The sequence below is a fragment of the Symphalangus syndactylus genome, chromosome 5 (genome assembly GCF_028878055.3).
Source record: "Symphalangus syndactylus isolate Jambi chromosome 5, NHGRI_mSymSyn1-v2.1_pri, whole genome shotgun sequence".
Taxonomy (NCBI): Eukaryota; Metazoa; Chordata; class Mammalia; order Primates; family Hylobatidae; genus Symphalangus; species Symphalangus syndactylus.
The window spans coordinates 133,989,985-134,011,300 of record NC_072427.2 but is presented as its reverse complement, the minus strand read 5'-3'; the positions used below and the strand labels follow the sequence as shown (position 1 = coordinate 134,011,300).

General features: G+C 41.4%; 1 protein-coding gene across 3 annotated transcripts in view; it reads right to left on the bottom strand.

Moving 5' to 3' along the window:
- Nucleotides 1–15,003, bottom strand: part of ST8SIA1 (ST8 alpha-N-acetyl-neuraminide alpha-2,8-sialyltransferase 1) — a 138,979-nt gene extending 123,976 nt beyond the window's left edge. For 2 of the 3 annotated variants that reach the window (XM_055280403.2, XM_055280404.2), the window contains exon 1: nt 13,315–13,550. In XM_055280403.2, the coding sequence (XP_055136378.1) occupies nt 13,315–13,550 (236 nt within the window). Of the gene's footprint in view, nt 1–13,314 lie in introns of all 3 variants that reach the window. The other variant, XM_055280402.2, reaches the window with a different exon arrangement.
- Between the last annotated feature and the right edge of the window lie 6,313 nt (nt 15,004–21,316).

The window sequence follows — 21,316 nt, the reverse complement described above, 5'->3', positions numbered from 1 at the left end:
ATTCACAATAGCAAAGAGTTGGAACCAACCCAAATGTCCAACAACGATAGACTGGATTAAGAAAATGTGGCACATATACACCATGGAATACTATGCAGCCATAAAAAATGATCAGTTCGTGTCCTTTCTAGGGACATGGATGAAACTGGAAAACATCATTCTCAGTAAACTATCGCAAGGACAAAAAACCAAACACCGCATGTTCTCACTCATAGGTGGGAATTGAACAATGAGAACTCATGGACACAGGAAGGGGAACATCATGCTCCGGGGACTGTTGTGGGGTGGGGGGAGGGGGGAGGGACAGCATTAGGAGATATACCTAATGCTAAATGACGAGTTAATGGGTGCAGGAAATCAACATGGCACATGGATACATATGTAACAAACCTGCACATTGTGCACATGTACCCTAAAACCCTAAAGTATAATAAAAAAAAAAAAAAAAAAAAAAAAGAAAAGAAAAACAAAGTGAAATGAAGAAAGGAAGAGTCTGCAGAACCAACCAGACACCAGACACACCAGGCACTGCACTCCTGGATCTTTTATCGGGCTGTCCATCTCCCTGTGGATGGAGTGTTTATCAGGACCCCACCTAAGAAGGCTGTCCGCCAGGTGAAAGAACCAGAACACCTTGCCATTAGAAGGCTGGGCAGCCAGGCAGGGTTCACGCGGAGGAGCCACTCCCAACAGAGAAAGGGACTATGAATATTCCCCTCCTCCCTGCCCAAACTGAAGAAGCAGCTCCTAGAGGAGGGTGGAGTGGGTTCCACCTCAGAGATTGCTCTTCTTGCCTTCCTCCGCAAGCGCCTAGAGGTTCTAGAGCCTGAGCAGGCGGAGGTGGTAGACGCCAGAATTTTCATTGTGCTTTAAAATAAACAAAACAGCTAAAAGCCAGAGTGAGACTGTCCCAAGAATCAAAGTGGATAAAAAATAAAACCTGGCCAAGTTGTTCAGAGACCCATTAGAGCCAGCTAATTGGGGTGTGGGGTGGGGGTCAGGAGGTAGATTTCACATGCCATAGTTGGAGCAGTTATTAGGAAACAATAAAGTGACTGTGTTTTTACCCCAAATTGAGACTCAGCTCACTGCCTACTGACTCAGCTCACCAGTCTTGCTGCCGGCCCCTCCACTTCCTCTTCTTCGCTATTGCAGGGTGGCAGGTTGAGTTGAGAACAGTTGCTTACAAAGTGAGCAATCCCCATCCAAGCCAGCCTGCCTCTGTCCCTTTGATTCTACCAGTAATTGAGCTTTGTGTTCCCCCATGGGCTCATGTATCTCTCAGCAAGGTTTTAAAGTGCTTTTCCTCTCCAGCATTTCACATGTTGCATAGGTTAGCAAGAGTCCAAAGATATCATACCACTGAACTAGACAGAGACCTCTGGCATCGCAATCACGATTCAGGCACCACACTGAATGGACCAGAGTGGAGATTAGGGTCCTTTATGGACTGAATCAAATACAGGCAGACACAGCTAAGTTCTGAAAGCTAAGGCAAACCTGTGTTTGTTTTTCCTTCCATATAAAGAAGTGGAGAGACTGGAGAATGTTGCTGCTCCTTTCCCGTTGTGTGCTGCATGCTTGTTTGTTGTATGGGGGAAGGCCCACGTCCTCTTGGCCTATCACTCTGTTCTCAGTAACTAGCATTGTGCCTGGCACATAGAAGGCATTGAATATATATTTGTTGAATAAAGGAATGAAGGAGTGAATACATGAATTAGTAGTGAATATTTAGAGCCTAAAGTCTTAATAATAGACAATAAGTGAAACTGCCCCCTAAAAGGTATTCAGACAGCTGTCTACCAGCCTTTCAGACAATCTGATGTTTTTGTTCATCCAATACTCATTAGACATTTAGTAAGGCTGTGACCAGGGACTTGAGACAGACAAATATCAACAAGACTTCATTTCTGGTCCCAAAGCACCAAAGCAACAGTATGTAGAGCCATTTCACACAGATGCAAGGGCGTAGAAGGACACAATGCAGACGATATCGGGCAATGTCATCACAATCACCAACACCTGACCTCCAAAACATTGACCCAACAAAATATCATCATTGGAATTTTTGTGCCTTTTTACGACACCTCCACCCTTCACCAGGTGGGTACGATCTGCTCCAGATTCATGCTGAAGACGTTTAATTTTAGTAAATAGGAAAATGACTCTTAAAATTAGAGTTGTGAAACATAGTATTTCTATTTTATCTAGGACACTTTTCTTTTTCCTTGAAATCTCTACCTTATCATGAAGTAAAAGTTCATTTTCCTTTTTAAATCACAGTTTTATTTAATTGCTTAAGTCCTAGAAGAAAAAAAGCTATTGCTTTTTAAATGGAGATAAAACACCATGCTAATTATCAACTGTACTGTAATGGAGCGGATAACCATGAAAAATAAAAGCACATGTACCACTGCACTACATAAATTCCTCATAGCTTGGTCTCTGCAATCCCAAATGAAGGGTTTACCTGCCACTGTACATATCCAGTTGTATGGGGATCTTTTTTTGTTGCCTGACCTATTGTAAATCCACCTAAGGGAAATTCTATCATTTAATTTAACAATCATAGTATATCTATTTATGCAATCACTTTGCACACTGAAAGAGGGAAAACCCCAAATCTGCACTTAGCCAAAGCCAAAGATTTTCTATGAACAATCAAAGATGCCAAATATAAGAATTGGTGTTTACTGATGGTGGGAGTGTAAATTAGTTCAACCATTGTAGAAGACAATGTGACAATTCCTCAAAGACCTAGAGGCAGAAATACCATTTGACCCAGTAATTCCATTACTGGGTATATACCCGAAGAAATATAAATCATTCTATTATAAAGATATATGCACACATATGTTCATTGCAGCACTATTCACAATAGCAAAGTCATGGAATCAACCTAAATGCCCATCAGTGATAGACTGGATAAAGAAAACGTGGTACATATACACCAGGAATACTATGCAGCCATAAAAAGGAATGAGATCGTGTCCTTTGCAGGGACATGGATGGAGTTGGAAACCATTATTCTCAGCAAACTAACCCAGGAACAGAAAACCAAACACTGCATGTTCTCACTTATAAGTGAGAGCTGATCGATGAGAACACATGGACACATTGCGGGGAACAACAACACACCTATCAGGGGTGGGGTGAGGGAAGAAAGAGCATCAGGAAGAATAGCTAATGAATACCGGGCTTCATACCTGGGTAATGGGATGATCTGTGGAGTAAACCACTATGGCACATGTTTACCTGTGAAACAAACCTGCATATACTGCATATGTACCCCTGAACTTAAAATAAAAGTTGAAAAAAAAAAAAGAAAAAACCGATATAGAATTAAATCAACTTAAAGTCATTAAATGACAATGTTATTCATGATCATAAAAATAGTAAATAAACTAAATTTCCAACAAATATCATTGGTTAAATACATTTAATGATATTCATATGACAGAAAATTATGCAAGCTTTAAAATGTATGTCTGGGCTAAAGTTTAATGGCATGGAAGAAATGCTTGTAGCAGCATTCGTTTTAAGTGAATAAACTCAAGGAGCAAAAATTTTAAAAAGATTTTAAAAAAAGAATTGGCGCTTCAAACTAAAAAGTGTGAAAACATTAATTCTAGAAATTTATAAGCAGGTAAGTGTTTAAGATGTATACAAAAGGATGGTCACCACATCATTATTCACAAAAGTGAGAAATTGCAACAAAAATATCCAAAACAGTATATTAATTAAATAAATTTGTATCTATCCTAACAACGGAAAATCTTATAGCCATTAGAAGAGATGATGTAGACTGCGTATATTATTACTAGAAAAATATTCGCAATGTACTGTTGAATTCATTACACTTTTGTTTCATTTATACACACATTGGCATTGAATGATCCAGAAGAATATAAACCAAAATATTAGCGATGTTTGTTAAATGTCAATCACTTTTACAAATGAAAATCGTGTTGCTTTTATCCTTTAAATACCAACCTTGAGAAAGTACAGATCTTTAAAGAGGCTTTTTAATTTCCTATGCTCAGCTATACAACAAATACATATGAAGAAATCATTAAAGAAAAAAAGTCTAACGTAAATTTGTCAGCAGCATAATCTTTTTTAAAAGTATTTTTATGGTAATACTTGGACAATAAATAATTATTTTTCCAAAATAAAAAATTATAAAGCTATTTTTTCACAAGTTAGTAAATTAAAAATTATTTAATTATATGAGAAAATACTGAAGGTATAATTTTGAGTGAATAAAAGAGGATATAAAATTAAGTATACAAAATACATACAATTTAGTAATACACACAAACAAACATACACAAAAGAGACTGTTTACTATGTGTTCTTCTGAGTGAGGGAATTTGAGCAGCCTTTTTCTTCTTTTTACTACATTTAAAAATTTTCTGTAGTAAATATGTATTCTTTCCAAAATCAGACAAATAATAAACCCTATAAATTGTTTAAATGAACATAGGAGACATAAAATCATGTAATATATTTGTTTATTTTATCAATAATGGAAACAAACTAAAGATTTTGCATCCCAGGCAAGACGTAGTGGGACAAAAGGCCCTTTTCTCATTGTGGTCACCTGGAAATCTCTGATAGTGTCTTCTGTGTTTAAGATCTGAAAAATGGAGAATGTGTGGCTCTGAATTCATTTCCACTTCCTCCTGGCACCTAATTAGAGTGACACAGCTCTTACGGTCTTGGCTGCTTCCCTCTCATGTAATGCCACAGCTAGAAGACAGTTCAACAGAAAGGGATAAAAATCGATTCCTTCAAAACCCATTATCATTATCCAAAACAGTCAAACTGTAAGCCTTGGAACCCCACGTTACTTAGTTTCTTACTGATTTAAGAAATGAAACTAGGAATCTCCTCTTATCTGTGGAGGATACATTCCAAGACCCCCAGTGGATGTCTGAAACTTCAGATGGTACCAAGCTGTATATACCGTTTTTTCCTATACATACATGCCTATGATAAAATTTAATTAATAAATTAGACACAGTAAGAGATTAACAATAATAGCTAATAATAAAATAGAACAATTATAACAATATACCTGCATCATCACTCTTGCATTTTGGGGCCACTGGTAAAATAAAATAGGTGTTCCTTGAACATAAGCACGGTGATCCCACGACCTAGATGGACATTAAGTGACTCATGGGCAGCAAGTGTCAACAGTGTGGAGATACTGAACAAAGGGAAGATTCGCATGCCAGGCAAGACATAGTGGGACAAAGCAAAATCTCATCACACTACTCAAAACAGAGCACAATTTAAAACTCATGAATTGTTTATTTCTGGAATTTCCATTTAATATTTTTGGACCAAATTAACCATGGACAACTGAAGCCATGGAAAACAAAACCACAGATATGAGAGAACTGCTGTTAATTCGATTATAAATTTTATCAAATCAGGGACCACATTCTTGTATTCATCACTGTATTTCCAGCACCTAACTGGTACATGGTAGACATTCAACAAATGTGGTTGAATGAACGATTGAAATCAGTTGATTTATTGCTGGGCTCTGCTGTCTTCCCTAAAATTTTGCCGGCCAGAGTACAGCACCCTCAGCACTAACTCTGTGAAAAAAGAGAGTGTGTCACAAGGTCATATTTCATTGTCAGATATTCTTTTACTGAAAGTACAATTAATAGGCACAGAATGTGTCCAAAGACATGGATTTTCTCCTCATTATGGACTAATAATTAGCAATTATCCAGCAACTAATCCTCTCAAGGTAACTATTGCCACCTGCGGCTAAGGCTCAGCAAGACCAAGTAAATTTTTCAATGTCACAAAGTTGATAAATGACAGAACCAGGATTAGATCCTTATCTCTGGGAATCCAAAGTCCAGACATTTTCCAGGTGGGAACAAACTTCCTGTCATCCCACCCAGCCAGGTGAGGATGGTTATGGAGTCTACATTCATTATCTGATTTAATTATCATCACAAACCTATGAAGTAGATTAGCACATTATACTCATTTTTCAGATGATGCAACAAAGGTACAGAGAGGTTAAGCAATTTGCCCAAGGTCACACAGCTCCTGATAGAGCCAGGTCAGAATGAGAAGCTAAAATAGATTATTTTACCAGAAATCTATCAAATCCATCATGAGAGAGTGCATTAATGATACATAGTATCATTATTTCCAAGATGACTCACAACTTTGTCAAAAGACTAACAGACTACACTCTATACTAACTTAGATAATTATTCAATTGATCCAACTAGTTTCCTAAAACACTTTGCTCTCAAATGAAGACTGATAGACTCCGAAGTTACAAAAAAACCCACTACAATTTTTCACTTGAGTATTGATTATACAGTACAGCCCAAAAACTCTCCAACCACCTCCATTTGCAAGGCAGAGAACAAAAGTACAACTGTATCTAATATTGAGAAGTTATCATCAAACCAACAAACTGATAAAACATATTCTATTCTCCTCCCCGGACAAATAAACCTGCACAACAATCTGGAATGCCAGATTCAAATTCAGCCTCCTGAAACTCCAGGAAGTTTGGTCCTGCAACCTGGGGAACAGGGCAAGCCTATACCACTTGCATATGTGGGCCCCACAGCACCAAATCAAAGTTCCTTCCACCGTGTCTCCCTCAAAGAGCTGTCCCTTAGCTGTCCCTTGCCCCCTCTGATGTGTGGCCTAGGATTGTACACACCAGGGAGGCAAGCTACTCTCAGGAAGAAGACTGGGTAAAATGCCCCACGCAGGCAGGTAGGCTGCGGAAGTAGACTTGGGTCATTTGGGCAGGAAATTCCAGGGTCTAGAAAGGTCCCATTAACACCCTGCCTCATTGAGAAAGGGTGAAACCAGAGAAAAAGAAGGATGTGGCCCCTTAAAGTATAGGGCACAGAGCATGGACCCCTCTCACCAGGGATTAAGGGGAACATTAATGAAAATCTTAAACAGCTGATACATATACATTCAACAGAGACGGTTGCTTATATAAATATCCTAAAATGCCTCCCCTCTCCTGACCCTTCCCTAACCAGGACCTATCTATCAAGTACAGTTCATTCAGGCCTCTTCCAGGAGGCCTTCTCCAACAGCTTGAGCCCACAGAGACACCTCTTTTCTCTAAACAGTCAAAGCATTTACATTGTAGTTTCCAAATTTAGTTCTTAATTACGCATACTTTCAAGGTTTCTTAAATCCTGTCGATTGGGCAGGTTTTGTTTCTGCAAATCAGTGGTTGTCAGTCAGGGGCACTTTTCCCCCCAGGAGGTATTTTGCCAAGTCTGGAGACATATTTGGTTGTCTCATTTAGTGGACAGAGGCCAGGGATGCTGCTGAACATTCTACAATGTACCGGACAGCACTCCACAACAAAGCAGTATGCAGCCTAAAATGTCAGGAGGGTTGAAATTAAGAACCTCTGCTCTAGAGTAAGACTCTTTGAGAATACAAAGGATGCTTACTCCTCTGATCTGCTACACTGCCAAACAGAGTGCTGGACACACAGTAGGTCTCATTAAATATTTGTTGACCAATTGGGTGGCTATCTGGTTCCACACCTTCCTAAACATTCATTCACATGATATCTAAGCAAAATTTAGTGTGCCAGGGACCATGTGGGCTCTGGGAATGCAACTATGAATGAGGCACAGTTCCTGTCTGTGAGAAACTTAAAATTTAGCAGGGAAGGCAGGCAAGTGCACTCATATTTTTAATACATCATGACTAATGCACCTGTCACTACCAGTTATTTGTATATTTCTGTGTTTATTTTCTGTCTCTCATCACTATCCTATAAATTCCAGGAAAGCAAAAATTTTGTTCAGTTCACAGCTACAGACCCAGCATCTCCTATCCAATAGTAATAGTGGTAGACACAGAGTAGTAGGTATTTTGAATAACTGAAAGGATTACAATCATATGAGCATGGTATAAAGAAAACAGAGAGGAGGAGTTCTAAGCACAGCCTGGGAAGGAAGGCAGGAGTAAGGGAAGCCACCTTGAGGAGAACTAACAAGGACTGAGCATTAATTATATACTGGAAATAGTTCTAAGCATTTCAAACACATTATCTAATCTAATTCTTACAACAATCCTATAAGAAGCCCCATTTTACGGACAGAGAAATGAGCAATGAAGGCTGATTTGCTCAAGAACACAGCAAGTGATGGAATCAGAATTTGAACACAGCTGACTTCAGAACCTTTGCTCTTAACCACGATAATGCACTGTCAAGAAATCAGAAGGAACTGGTCAGGTAAAAGGCAGGAAGATGTGGCCTTAAAGTCAAGTCATTGCAGGTGGAGTGGATGGCTCGAGCAAAACCAATATAGCCTGGCCTATTTCAGGAACCATAATTATTCCAATATTAGCAAAGAATAAAAAGAAAAACTGATGAAATATGACATTGGAGAAGTAATCAGAGCCAAATCATGAGAGAGATGTATACAGCATTGCTTCGTTTATCCAAAATTAGCAAGGAACAAGCATGAGGTTTAGAATTAAATAGCTCCAGGTTAGAAACCAAACTCCATCATTTTGTTCATGGATCTCTCTAAACCTCCATATCCTCATCTGTAAAACAGGGAACATATACAAACCTACTTTATAAGGTTGCTTTGGGGGAAAAAAAAAAAAAAAAAACATATATAAGTGCTAAGAACTAGGCCTGGTATATTTTACGTATCCAATAAATGTTAGTGATTGATTTTTGCTATTGCGATTATTGCTGATGAGATTTTTTTCCACATTTGTAAATCTGCAACATAACTGTAGCATATTTTCTTGAGCACCAAAACTTATTATATTTTCTTGAGCACCAAAACTTATTAAACCGTCTTTTTCCTAAACTACCTTTCCAAAGTGAATTCCATAAATCCCCAACTTACAAACACTAAATTTACATTTTATCTGTACAGATGGCTGCACCTACCCTCATCCTCTCCACTCCCAGTGCATTTTTCCTGCCACCGGGACAATTATGGAAATTGAGCTTTTAACATCCCTAGATTCAAAAATAGGCAAATAAAAGAGGCCACATAAAGGTGGAATTGCTGAAAATAGTCGTTTGTTCAGAATTTTGAAAAAGAAAGAACTTGACTGCTTAGAGTAATGGTTACCACCCAATGAGTCGACAGAATTTTCAAAACAACCACTTCACTGTATTAACCTCTATTCTATTTCCTAAACCCACTGGTAACAGTGATGTGCCACCTCTGCTGATAGCTAACACGCAGCCAGTACCATTAGATCCTTGATGTTTGTCCATTTCTAATGAGCCACACCTTAAATACATTCAAAGATTCCTGGCTTCGTCTTACCACCCAGCCCACTTTTCTATGGTGGTCTCCATGGGTGACTTAATAACTTTCCACACAGTAAACACACCAGGCACTTCTAAATCTCTCCGCCTTGATCTTTGCTGTTCTCTCTGCCTGGCATATACTTCTATCCTCACCTCTTACCACTATGCCACCCTACCATCCTTGGAGGCTTACTCCAAACGCCACCTCCTCTCTGAAACCCGATTTCCCTCCCTTCAGTAGAATTAAATGTCATGTTCTGGGAACGTCCCCAGCACTTCACTGGTGTTTCTATTGTTATAACAATCACGTATTAAACAGAGATACATGGCAAGCATCATTCCAGGTGCTGTCTATATGCTATCATGTAATTTTCACCACAAACTTGTAAGACATTCTTATAAGCCCCAATTTGCAAGTGGAGGAACTGAAGCTCTGAGAGTTGGACTTACCAATGATTGCACAACTGGAAAGGGATACAGCCAGAATTCCAACCATGTTCTGACAGCTCCCAAATCCATAAGGTTTTCACTCTGCTATGTTTCCTCTCTTTGATGGCCCTATTTCCAGTTAGTTAATTATATACATTATCTGTCTTTTCCAGGGGATTATAGCAACTCCCTTGAAGACCAGGGCATGTTCATTTTCATAAATGTGGATAATGATATATCAATTTATACAAGATTCTTATGAGGATTAAATGAGACAATACATACTAGCATAGTGTCAGGCAGATAATAAGCACCTAATAACTTGTTAGCTTAATTGTTACTATTATTGTTACCATGTCAGGTGCCACGAATAAAGCCTTGCACATAAATTCTGAATTCAGGTTCACTTCTGAGGAGCAAATGAAATGGGTGAGGATCTGATGGAAGAAACAAACACTGCTTTGGTTTGGCATTTCCCACAATATCACTTAATCAAAAGCAACAAGAATTAAGAAAGTTTCTATAATAGGATTTATTGATTCCTTTATCTTTCTATCACCACATAAACATTAGGAAAACTTCCTGTTCCATTCAAAACTCTTACAGCTTTCTTACTTTCTTCCTGCCATCTCCTATGCAGTTTGACAAGGTTCTTCTCTGAGAATTCAGTACATATCAAGCACTGAGCTAGAAGAAGAAAATTACAAAAGTAAATGGAAGCACAGAGGGCAAAATAAAATCTTAAATTTTGGTGTTTATAAACATAGTGAAACACTCTCCTTTCTCTTCACAGAATTTAACCGTATGTTAAGTCATCATATTTATTTGTGTGTCAGTCATCCTCTACTAGGAGGTAAGGGTAAGCTCTTAGAGGAGGCAATCTATCCATCCTATCCACTGCTATCCCCCAGGGCCCAACACATATCTGATGCAGAGTAGTCACTCATGAAATATTGGTTAATTGACTGATTGCAAATGTTTGTATTTATGTATGTATACAAATCTATATTTTTACACATATATGACACCATTCCATGATTTGTGAATAAATGCACATATGTCTCCACATATAAGTGCACCTTGTGCATTTGTGTGCATATATTTGTATTTATGCAGAAGATGTTTCAGACCGTAGAAAAACAGATGCTTGTTTGGTCAAAGTTGTGTCTCCTTAGCATGATAATGGCTTCTGACTGACCGGTCTAATATTTAACAAATAAACACTACTGCCATATACTAACAATCCAAATGTTAAAGAACATTAAATGTGCAGGTAAAAAATAATTAACTCAAACCATGAAACTTCTACCTTTCAAAATGTCTTGTCCCTGTTCATTAGCGTAAGTGTACATGGCTGGGGAGAGGGGTAGGGACCAATAATGTTTACCTGTAAATCTGGCAGGAGAAACATTCCAAATTCTCATGGGCTGCCCAGATTTCCTTAAGTTGTAACATATACCAGAAATTATAATTTATAACAATTATAAGGCAACCATTTTCTGGGTACACAATGTACCAGATACTTGGCATCAGTTTTTATTAAAAGTGTAAACCTTCTAACAACACTGCAATGTAGATAAACAAGAAAGCCAGTATACAAAAAATATAGTAACTTGCCAAAGATTCTCTGCTGTTTATCTAGTCACGGCATACTCAGTGTAGAAATTCAGAATTCTACTCTGAAGCTCAAACTTATTTCAATAAGCAATGGTGCCTTTTACATGGTTTTACAGCCACTAACTTTGAGGGATATGTGTTTAGGTAGTTTTCATAGTGTATGGATTTTAATAAGTAATTCTCTGCACATAGAGACCAGACCAAATAACAGCCAAATACACTGAAAATTACTCCAGGCTACAGAAAGCAAGGAACAAATGAGTCTCAGAAACTATCAGCCTGTGTTTCTCAGAATATGAAGCATTTTCCACTTGATTGTGTCCTCTAACAAGAAATCTATCGTCTAACAGGGCTTCATTATTCCTCCTCCTATATTAAAAAAATGGACTCTTTATTGCAAACCAGTGGGAAGTTCTTAACTCATTTCCTTAGATCACTTTAAATGAAAGTGCTTTCTGTCTTTAGGGAAAATAATTGCTGGATGTGATGCCTTTTGCCTGCTTTTGAGTCCTACAATCAATACTGTGAAGGAAAGAAAAAATTAACCCTTAGATACTATTAGGAAGAGTGAGGTTATTTTTAAATTCAATGATGGTAGAGTTCTAAAAAGAGAGAAGGAAAGTCCTCCCTTCCAAGGAGAATGCAGTTGCCTTCCTCTAAACAAATTGGCTCTGTTATCTTCTTAACTCTCTTTCTAGGAGGAGGCCTGAGAAGGAGAAGGAAACCATATGTTTAAAAAGTTTTTTAAAATGTATAGATGCTCCTGAATATTTGTAAATAACTGCAGTGAAAAATGTTTACATTAGAACTCACCTGCCCTGGCATTGATTAGAAAGATCCTCTGCAGAGCAGAGGAGATCATTTCCAACCACCCAGACCACTACAATCACAGGAAGAAGCCAACAGCAGCATCTTCAGCCCCAGAGACTAAAGGTGAAAGGGGCACCTCGCAGTGGTGGAAGCACCCGTGTGTTCCCTCAACATGCCTGGGGAGGTGGAGAGGAAGGGGAAGCAGCTCTGCCTTCCCTCCAGTCTAACTACACAACCCCTGCTGCTGTAACTTATTTTTAGACATTTAATCTAAAATTCCCAGAAAGGAAGCGGATCTACAACCTCTGAGTGATCCTCAGAGTTCTGATTTCCAACCTGGCTTGGGCATTTTGTTTGTTTTCTGACTTCAGGTGCCTACTTAAAGTACATCTCCCATCTTCCAGAGGCATCCACAGTCTAAGCCAATAAAAAGAGCTGGGAGCTTTGGAGCTTTAAGTGATGAAAAATCCAGCACCCACAGGTCAAAAGTAATGACCTTGGGGAAGTTACTCATCCTTCTAAAGAATCAATTTGTGGTCAACAAGATGAGATAATAATACTAGAAAGTTGTTCGAGATTTCAACACAAAAACTGCACAGTATCGTCTCTTAGCAGGACGTCAGTCAGTCTATGCACTCGCTGTGGGCACACTGCGCAAAGCTGCGGGATCCGTCCATGTTTCCACCGCCCATCACTCCGACGTTGGGGATTTATGTGACCGACTGTGCACTCCACCTCGGGGAGATGTCTTTTACCTGCTTCTTGTTCCCTACAGCTTCAAATGTCTGCAGAGCCCAAGAGGTAAATTCTCATTAAGTGCAAGAGACTAAGTTATCCTGGGTTCTCCTTCCCTCTGTTTATCCGTAAATTGTTAAATAAAACTCCGTTTTGGGAAGAAATGCGTCGAGTCTTTACATGCGCAAAGCAGGTGTCTGCACATCTCTGGGGGTCAGGGGTGGGGAAGGAACCCTGACTAAAGTCTCCAGGTTGGGAATGGCACAAATGGAGGGAAAGGACATGGAAGAGCGGATGAAAGGGATGCCTTTGCGAGGCTGTGCAAGGCGGTCCTCGCCGGTGACCCTGTCCTCTGCACTCGGGGAGGAAAGGACGCTAGAGGGGAGGAGCCGCGAGGGCAGGAGTACCTGAACGCTCTGGCCGCGGTCTGGTTCCTCCTCCACGCCGTGCCCTGTTGCAGCACCCCCTGCACGATCTCCTTCTCGTTGGGCAGCCGGTAGACAGGGAAGATGTAGAGCCAACAGAGGACCACGACACAGAGGGCACTGGCTCCCATGGGCAGCCGGGTCCGCGGGAACTTCCACGCCAGTACAGCCATAGCCCCTCTGGACGTTTGTCGCCGGGCCCGCCTGCAGGGGCTCATCGCAGCCCCGGCGTCCCAGGGGCGGGGGCCGGGGCCTCAGCACAAAGCTAGGCGAAGTGGCAGCGGAGGGTCCCCCACCGCCGGCCCCCCATGCACACACACCTTTCGTTCTCTTGCTTGCAAACGCACGCACGCTTCTTCGGCCCCGTCGGCCCCAAAGGTCAGCGCAAGGATTTTTTTAAATGCAACTTTTCCAAGGATTTCTTTCTAGGGGAAGTGGCTGGGGGGCAAGTCACGATCTATGGCCATGGTCGCTTCCCCTGCAGAAGGCGGGCGCTGGGGTCTCCGAGTGCGCAGAGATCGGCGGCGGCGAGTAGCTCCCGCCGGTTCTGCAGCATCACGGTCGCCCTCGGCGAGGGTCCGGGAAAAGGTTCGGCTCCCTCCCAGACATTTGGCCCGTGGCGTCCCCTTGTCCCCTCCGAGCGATGCTCCTGCGCCCTTCGCCGCCTCCCGCGCTGCTGCGCCGCCAGGCAACCCCCTCAGACGCGCTCTCTGCGCCGCACCAAGTCCTTGGAAATTTCCACGGCGGCCCGGGACCGCTATCCTGCCCCGGGCTCCTCCGCCTCGCCCGCCGGGACCCTCGCTCCCCACCCCTCCCGGAGAAGAAAAGAACTCGCTCTCATCAGTTAATTCAGCGGCGCGCCGCAGCCTTCCGCTGCGCCCCGGACTTCGCAGACAAACGCCCGGGGATTGGTGGAAATCAAGGTCTCCCTCTCCCTCCCCCACCCGCAAAATTGCCTCCTTCGACCCGATCCGAGCCGCAACACTAGTCCAGAGCGCGCACCCCTCACTAGTGCCCTTGTTCTTTGGAGATAACAGCAGACAATAAAAAACAACAGCCCCCCACCAACAGAAATATATCAGTCCCTGAGTGTGGCGGAGACTGGCTAATATCCTGATCCTTCGACACGCGGCCGGTGTGCCCAGGCTGTCACCCTGCTGCCGTCACCCTCGTCTTTCTCTAACTGGTTGGGTATTAACCCGCAGCCAGGCGCGAGGAGGCTGGCGGAGATTTATTCCTTCCTGGGCCCCCACCCCCATTAGCCGGTCCCGGAGCCGCGGCCCGTGTGCGCGCGCGCATACACACACACACACACACACACACACGCACACACGTTCACGGGCGCAAGCGAGCGCGCGCACGAGGAGGTGCGTGCACTCCGGGGTCCTCCGCCTCGCCTCCTCCCTGCAAGGAAAGGCAGTGCTGCATCCAGATGTGCAGGCAGCTGGTGCCCAAACACTAGACCTCAAGATGTCACATTGCCTTGGAGGCGCGCGGCCTTTTAGACTAAAGGACCGTTGGTTCTTAGACGTCCTTCTTGCCCTTCTTGCTTGTGATAAGCGATAAGCTTTTCCCAACCCCGACCTTGGAAAAGCGCCACCCGCCTTGACCCACCGAGCTGAGAGTCGCTGTTAGCCATTTCTGCTCGCCCCGGCGGCCGACGAATAGCTCGGGTACCTCCTAGCGGTCGCCTATTCTATTTGCTTAAGCATCTCGTCAAGCATAAAGTGTGCAAGGACAAAGAAGAAACCTGGTCAGCTTAGTCATCACGAAAACAAAACTTAAGGCTATAACTCCATTTGTTCAGCCGACCAGGCTGCGGTGCCTGGTATCTTTGTCTAGCATCCGTCTCCACTGAGAGATGGAACTTGAGAAGTTGATGCAAAGTTATTTACCAAAAGCGAAGTAGCATCCCAGATGACCACTTTAGTGTCATTTTCTCAACAATACTGTGCTCTCTTAGTTGAGTGATCTACTGCCCTCCACTGGCAGGCATGCCTCAGAAATCTCTGTCCTACTTGGGTAAATCAGTAGAGACAGGGGAAACCTTGAAATCCCTGTCACATCTTACCACAGTGGAGGCTAGTACAGATTCTTTAAAATGAAGATCATCTTAAGTCCTGCAAAGTAACCAGCCAACTCTCCTCTATTCTGGAAAAGGGGAAGAGAAGGGGGGGCTTTTCCTACTTGCCTGGGCTTTGGATAAATCATCTGCCATCTTTGATCTTATAATTTAAGTAAAACACAAACCATTCCCATTTTTCTTCCTCAAGTTCAAGGGGTATTTGTAGAGTAAATAACAAAGAAATAAACTGACAAACAAAACTAAGGCATATTACAGTTGTGAAGGGTCTATGTAAATGTTTCCCTATTGACTATCATAAGAATGCATTAAAGTCATGCTTTATATCAAAACATCTGTGTGACACAATGTGCTGTTTTTCTTTCTTCTGCAAACTAAGAATTCTCTTACCTTGGTGGGCTTTTGCCCACCCAACAATCCAAACTTATGCCCTGCTTTTTCTTAACATGAGCACAAAATCTAATGAGGTCATCGCTCTCACCCTTCGAAGTCACACTACATTGGTCCATTCTCACATGACTATAAAGAATACCACTGAGAGTGGGTAATTTGTAAAGGAAAGAGGTTTAATTGACTCACAGTTCCACATGGCTGAGGAGGCCTCAGGAAACTTACAATCCTGGTGGAAGGCAAAGCAGGCATGTCTTACATGGTGGCAGGCAAGAGGGAGAATGCGTGTGTAGGATGAACTGTCAAACACTTATAAAGCCATCAGATCTCGTGAGAACTCACTATCATGAGAACAGCCTGGGGGAAACAGCCCCCACGATGCAATCACCTCCCACCAGGTCCTGCCCTGGACACGGGGGGGGGGGGGGGGCGGGGGAGGCGGTTACGGAGATTACAATTCGAGTTAAGATTTGGGTGGGGACACAGAGCCAAACCATATCACACACAGGTCTCAGTTCTGTCACAGTGTTGTGATCCGCTCATGGGATGTGTGTTTGTTTTGTTTTGTTTTGTTTTTCTCCCCATGTATAAATCCAGTGCATTATTCAAGACCAAGCCAAGTTATCTAGAAAGTTCTCATTCAATAATGTGTTCCCAGGACACCTAAAACACAGACTTTATGAGAACTCAATAAATACTTGTGGTTTCTGCTTCTACTCTCTTTGACCTCCTGTTCTGATGTATTTGCTGGCTCTGACAGATGATTAAACACTTAGTTGGTTGTGTTGTGTTGTCTTGTATTGCTAGCATTTTTCATATATAACTGTGTCTCACCAACTAGGCAGGAAGGGGATTTAGTTTTATGTATCAAATGAAAAGCCTGTGCTTTTGATCAAATTAGGACTCCACAGGGCATGGCTAAGTGTCTAGGAGAAGAGCAAGAACAATATTTCACATTTTCTTCATGTTCCTCCAGGTATCAACTCAGGCACTTCAACAAATAATTGCTGCTTGGTTTTATAATGAGATCTTCAAACTTATTCAGTCTATTGCCAAGGCATCACTGTTTAAGGAAAAGTATGAACCCCCAAGTTTTAATGTTTTAAGTAAAATATTTTAACTGATATTTAGCCATCTTGTTTGTATGACTTATAGTAAGTAGCTTAGGTATTCTTTTATACTTCTGCATCTGAGTATGCTTAGCGGACACAAACAGGATTTCCTCAGGGACTAAACAACTTTTAAAACTCTATAAACGTGTAGTAGAAAAATGTAAAGGCAGGAGTCCAGATTAAACAGAATTGTCAGTGATTTGAGATAAAAATTTTAAAAGGCCATTCTTCAGTCTCTGCTCAAGTTCTTCTTGTCAGAATGGCTTGGAATGGCCAGTAAAAAGCATAAAATGATGCCTGTTTCACAACCAATTATAACACCAAGGTAAATAAGGTTGTAGACGGAGAAAGGTTATAAATATAGTTTATCTGAATAAATGCATTTATTCATCTCCACTCCCTATTGTGACCTCACTAAAAGAATAGTAAAGGAGTAAAAGAGAAAAAGATTCAGAAGAACAAGAGAAAAAGAAGGAATACAAAACCAGACAAAGGATGTCAAAAAGTTCACAAGCAGGAAAGCAATTAAACAAGTGTTAACTGACTTATCAGGAGAGAGAAAGGTCTGGGCCTTCAAGAAACCGTGTGTGTGTGTGTGTGTGTGTGTGTGTGTGTGTGTCCGCGTGCAAAGAAAGTTGAGGAGCATAGAGAGAAGCCAACAAGAATCAAGCTAATTTGTACTACAGAGATCTTGCTCAGAAATAAAGACACCTAGGACCTCTGGAGATGGAGGTAATGAATGAAACAAAGTAAGAGGTTTGTTGGAAATCTTTAAAAAGGAGCAGTTGAAACATCTAGATCTTATTCCCCAACCTGGCTTAAAACAGGAAGTTAATTCTCTAGAGACTGACCAGCACAAAAAAGAAGACCTACAGATTCTGATATGTGCAAGAGATCTCCAATCGAATGGCTAAATCCCTGTCTATCATCCTCTAGTGAGACCCATTAGTGGATAAGCTCTGCCTACACCGAGTTTCGTGGCCTCTTTTTAAGGCCTCCTTCTTAAATATGAGGGGAGAGTCAAGGATCCCTAGACATTTGAAGAGAGTCTCCAACATGAAAGCAGAGACAAAACAAGCAAATAATCACACACAGAAATCAACCCTAGGAAAAAATGATAATGCAGGAAACATAAGAAATCTTCAATAAAAACCATAATTAATATTCTCACATGGGCTGAGACACAATCCAATGAAGCAAGAACAAGAGGAATGTTCAGATGACTAAAAATAAAGTCCTTTGAAACTGAAAACTTGGTAACAAAATATATAACAGAATTCATAGAAAAGTTGAATTACAAAGTTGAAGAAATATCCCAGAAAGTAGGCCAAAAATATAAAAGAGGGCAAACAAGATAATAAATTATAGACTCGAACAAAAAATAAATATCCAAACAACAAGAAACAAAAAGCAGAAGATTTTCAAAGACATACTAAAAAGAATCCTAAAATTTAAGAGTTCATTAAGGACTCAATATAATGAATTTTTTAAACCTACACCAAAGGTATATAACACTGAAATTTTAGAAAATAAGAAACAGAAAATAATGGAAGTTTAAAGAAGAAAATGCATGCAAAAGATTGGAAATTATGTTGGGATTAGATTTACTTAAAGCAAGAAAGCTGAAAATCAACAACTTAACTTGGGCTCAACAAAGAACTAAAGTTACAAGGCAACTCCCCCCTCCTCCAAAATGGAGAAATGGACAAATCCAGAGCCAGAGTTGAGGTATGTTTATCTGGAGCAGAAGATGTTGAAGCCATAAACTGGTAGGAATGCTTCAGTGGTCATTTGGAATTGGCATAGTGGAATTGCTGGAGGCTGAGTGTGGACTAGAGTGAAAGAGAGAAACTCCTGGGGATCACAATCAGGAACTCCTGGAGATCATAGTCAAGTGCGCCTCCACTCTTTTTATGAGTTTTACCTCCAAGAATCTCACTGACACAGGATGGGGGCCAGGGAAGTATTGGGTAAAAAAGGGCAGTGTCCCTGGAGATAGCTCCACCCTCAGGCTGTGCCCACAGACCTAAGTGAGAACAGGCACTCCTGTTTTCGTGCCCAAATGTTGCATTTTCCAAGACCACTGTGGCCTACCATGCCCCCCATCCTGTTCCCATATAAACCTAAGGCCTTAGCAGGCACAGATGCAAGCAGCTGAATGTTGAGCAAAGCAGAAGAACACACCAGCAGACACCAGCAGACTGGCAGACCAGCAACGGCGGAACGACATGGCAGAGAAAGAGAAAAGAGCAGGGCCATCTGGATGCCACGAGGAGTTCGGCCGGGGGCGGTTAGAGAAGGGTCTGGCTGCTGGGCAGCCCAACTCCTGAGGAAGACCACATTTCCACTCCATCCCCCTCTTCCAGCTCCCCATCTATCTTGCTGAAAGCCACCCCCACCACTCAATAAAACTTTGCACTGATCCTTCCAGCCCACATGTGATCCGATTTTTCCAATACACTGGGCAAGAGCTCAGGATACAGAAAGCTGTCACACTGGCCCTCTGCCCTTGCAATAAGGCAGAGGGTCTATTGAGCTGATTAACACAAGCCATCTGCAGACAGCAAAGCTGAAAAAGCACACTGTAACACATGCCCACTTGGGCTTCGGGAGTCGCAGATACCCATCCCTAGATGCTGCCACGGGGCCAAAGCCCAAAAGCGCTCCCCACAGCCTCTGCACCTGCCCATCTGCATGCTCCTCCTAGGAGTTTGGGTAGCAGGGCCATCGAAGGAGCAAGCCACACCCCTGTTGCATGTCCTGTGAGGAGAATAAGGGAACTCTCCTGTTTCATCACCAGGTTTTCAGGAAGAGAAACAGAAAGATCATCTTAGGGTTTTACATGGGTAGGGAAGAGTAACCATTGTGAAATATACCCAGAAGATTATCTACAACAAAGCCCTACTCTTCAGGGCAGAAAATCTTACCATATCATTATCTCATCTCAGGGAAGGGCATTTCTTCCACTCCAATCCCCTCTAGGCTTTCTGTCTCTCCTAAGCTGGGAAAATAAAGCTAAGAAACACTTGCAAAGTTCATTGTCCAAGGACACAGGGCCACTAAACACTAAAATGTAATAATAAGATTATAGAACATTTCTCCTCTCCCACACCTTATCACCACACCAGTATGGCTCTGATGTAGTATCAACGGATTACACACATTCTCTCTGAGGAGAAGTACTTAGACAAGCCCAGACAGGAGAAACAAAAACTAGAACATTGGAGAAATTTGAAGACTGATACTCACAGCTATAGCAAACACTAAACACAGCCCAAATCTTAGCCAAATTAACATAAAAGTTCACACTTGAAGGCCCGTTTACCTTTGCTTGTATTACCTAATACATAATATCTTTCAACAAATAATTACAAGGCAGGAAAAAAATTCTGAAGAAACAAAACAAGCATCAGAACCAGTCACAGCACAAAACATAAGGCATACATGTTGGAATTATTGGACAGAGAATTTAAAATCACTATGATTAAGATGTTAAAGGCTTTAATAAAAAAGTAGACGACATGCAAGAACAGATGGCTGATGTAAGCAGAGACATGGAAACTCTAAGAAAGAATCAAACAAAAATGCTAGAAATCAAACCCACTATAACAGAAATGAAGAATGCCTTTAATGGGCTCATCAGTGATTAGATCTGGCTGGGGAGAGAATCAGTAAGCCTGAAGACAGTTCAATAAAAATTTGCCAAGCTGAACCACAGGATAATTTCAAAGGGTGTAACATAAAAGTAATTGGAATACCAAGGGAAAAAAAGAAAGAAAAAGGAACAGAAGAAATATCCAAAGTGATAATAGCTGAGAATTTTCCAAAAGTAATGACAGACACCAATCACAAATTCAGGAACCTCGAGAACACCAAGCATGATAAATCACAAAAAAAAACATATATAGGTATATCATATTCAAACTACATAAAACCAAATATAAAGAAAAAAATCTTGAAAGAAGCCAGAGTGGAAAAAAACACCTTACCCATGGAGGAAAAAGTTAAGAATTACATCTGACTTTTCATTAAAAACCATACAAGTAAGCAGACAATGGAGTGAAATACTTAAACTGTTGAAGGGAAAAATTACAACCTAAGATTCTAAATTGAGTGAGATTGTCTTTCAAAAGTAAAAGATAAATAAATACTTTCTTCAACAAAAACTGAACTGATTCATCACCAACAGATTGGCCCTCAAAAAATATTGAAAGAAGTTCTTCAGAAAGAAAGAAGTGATACAGGTGAGAATCTCCAAGCTACCTAAAAAAAGAAAGAGCATTAGAGAAGGAATACATTGAGGTACAAGCCAGGTTCAGTGGCTCACGCCTGTAATCCCAGCACTTTAGGAGGCCAACGTGAGAGGATTGCTTGAGCTCAGGAGTTCAAGACCAGCCTG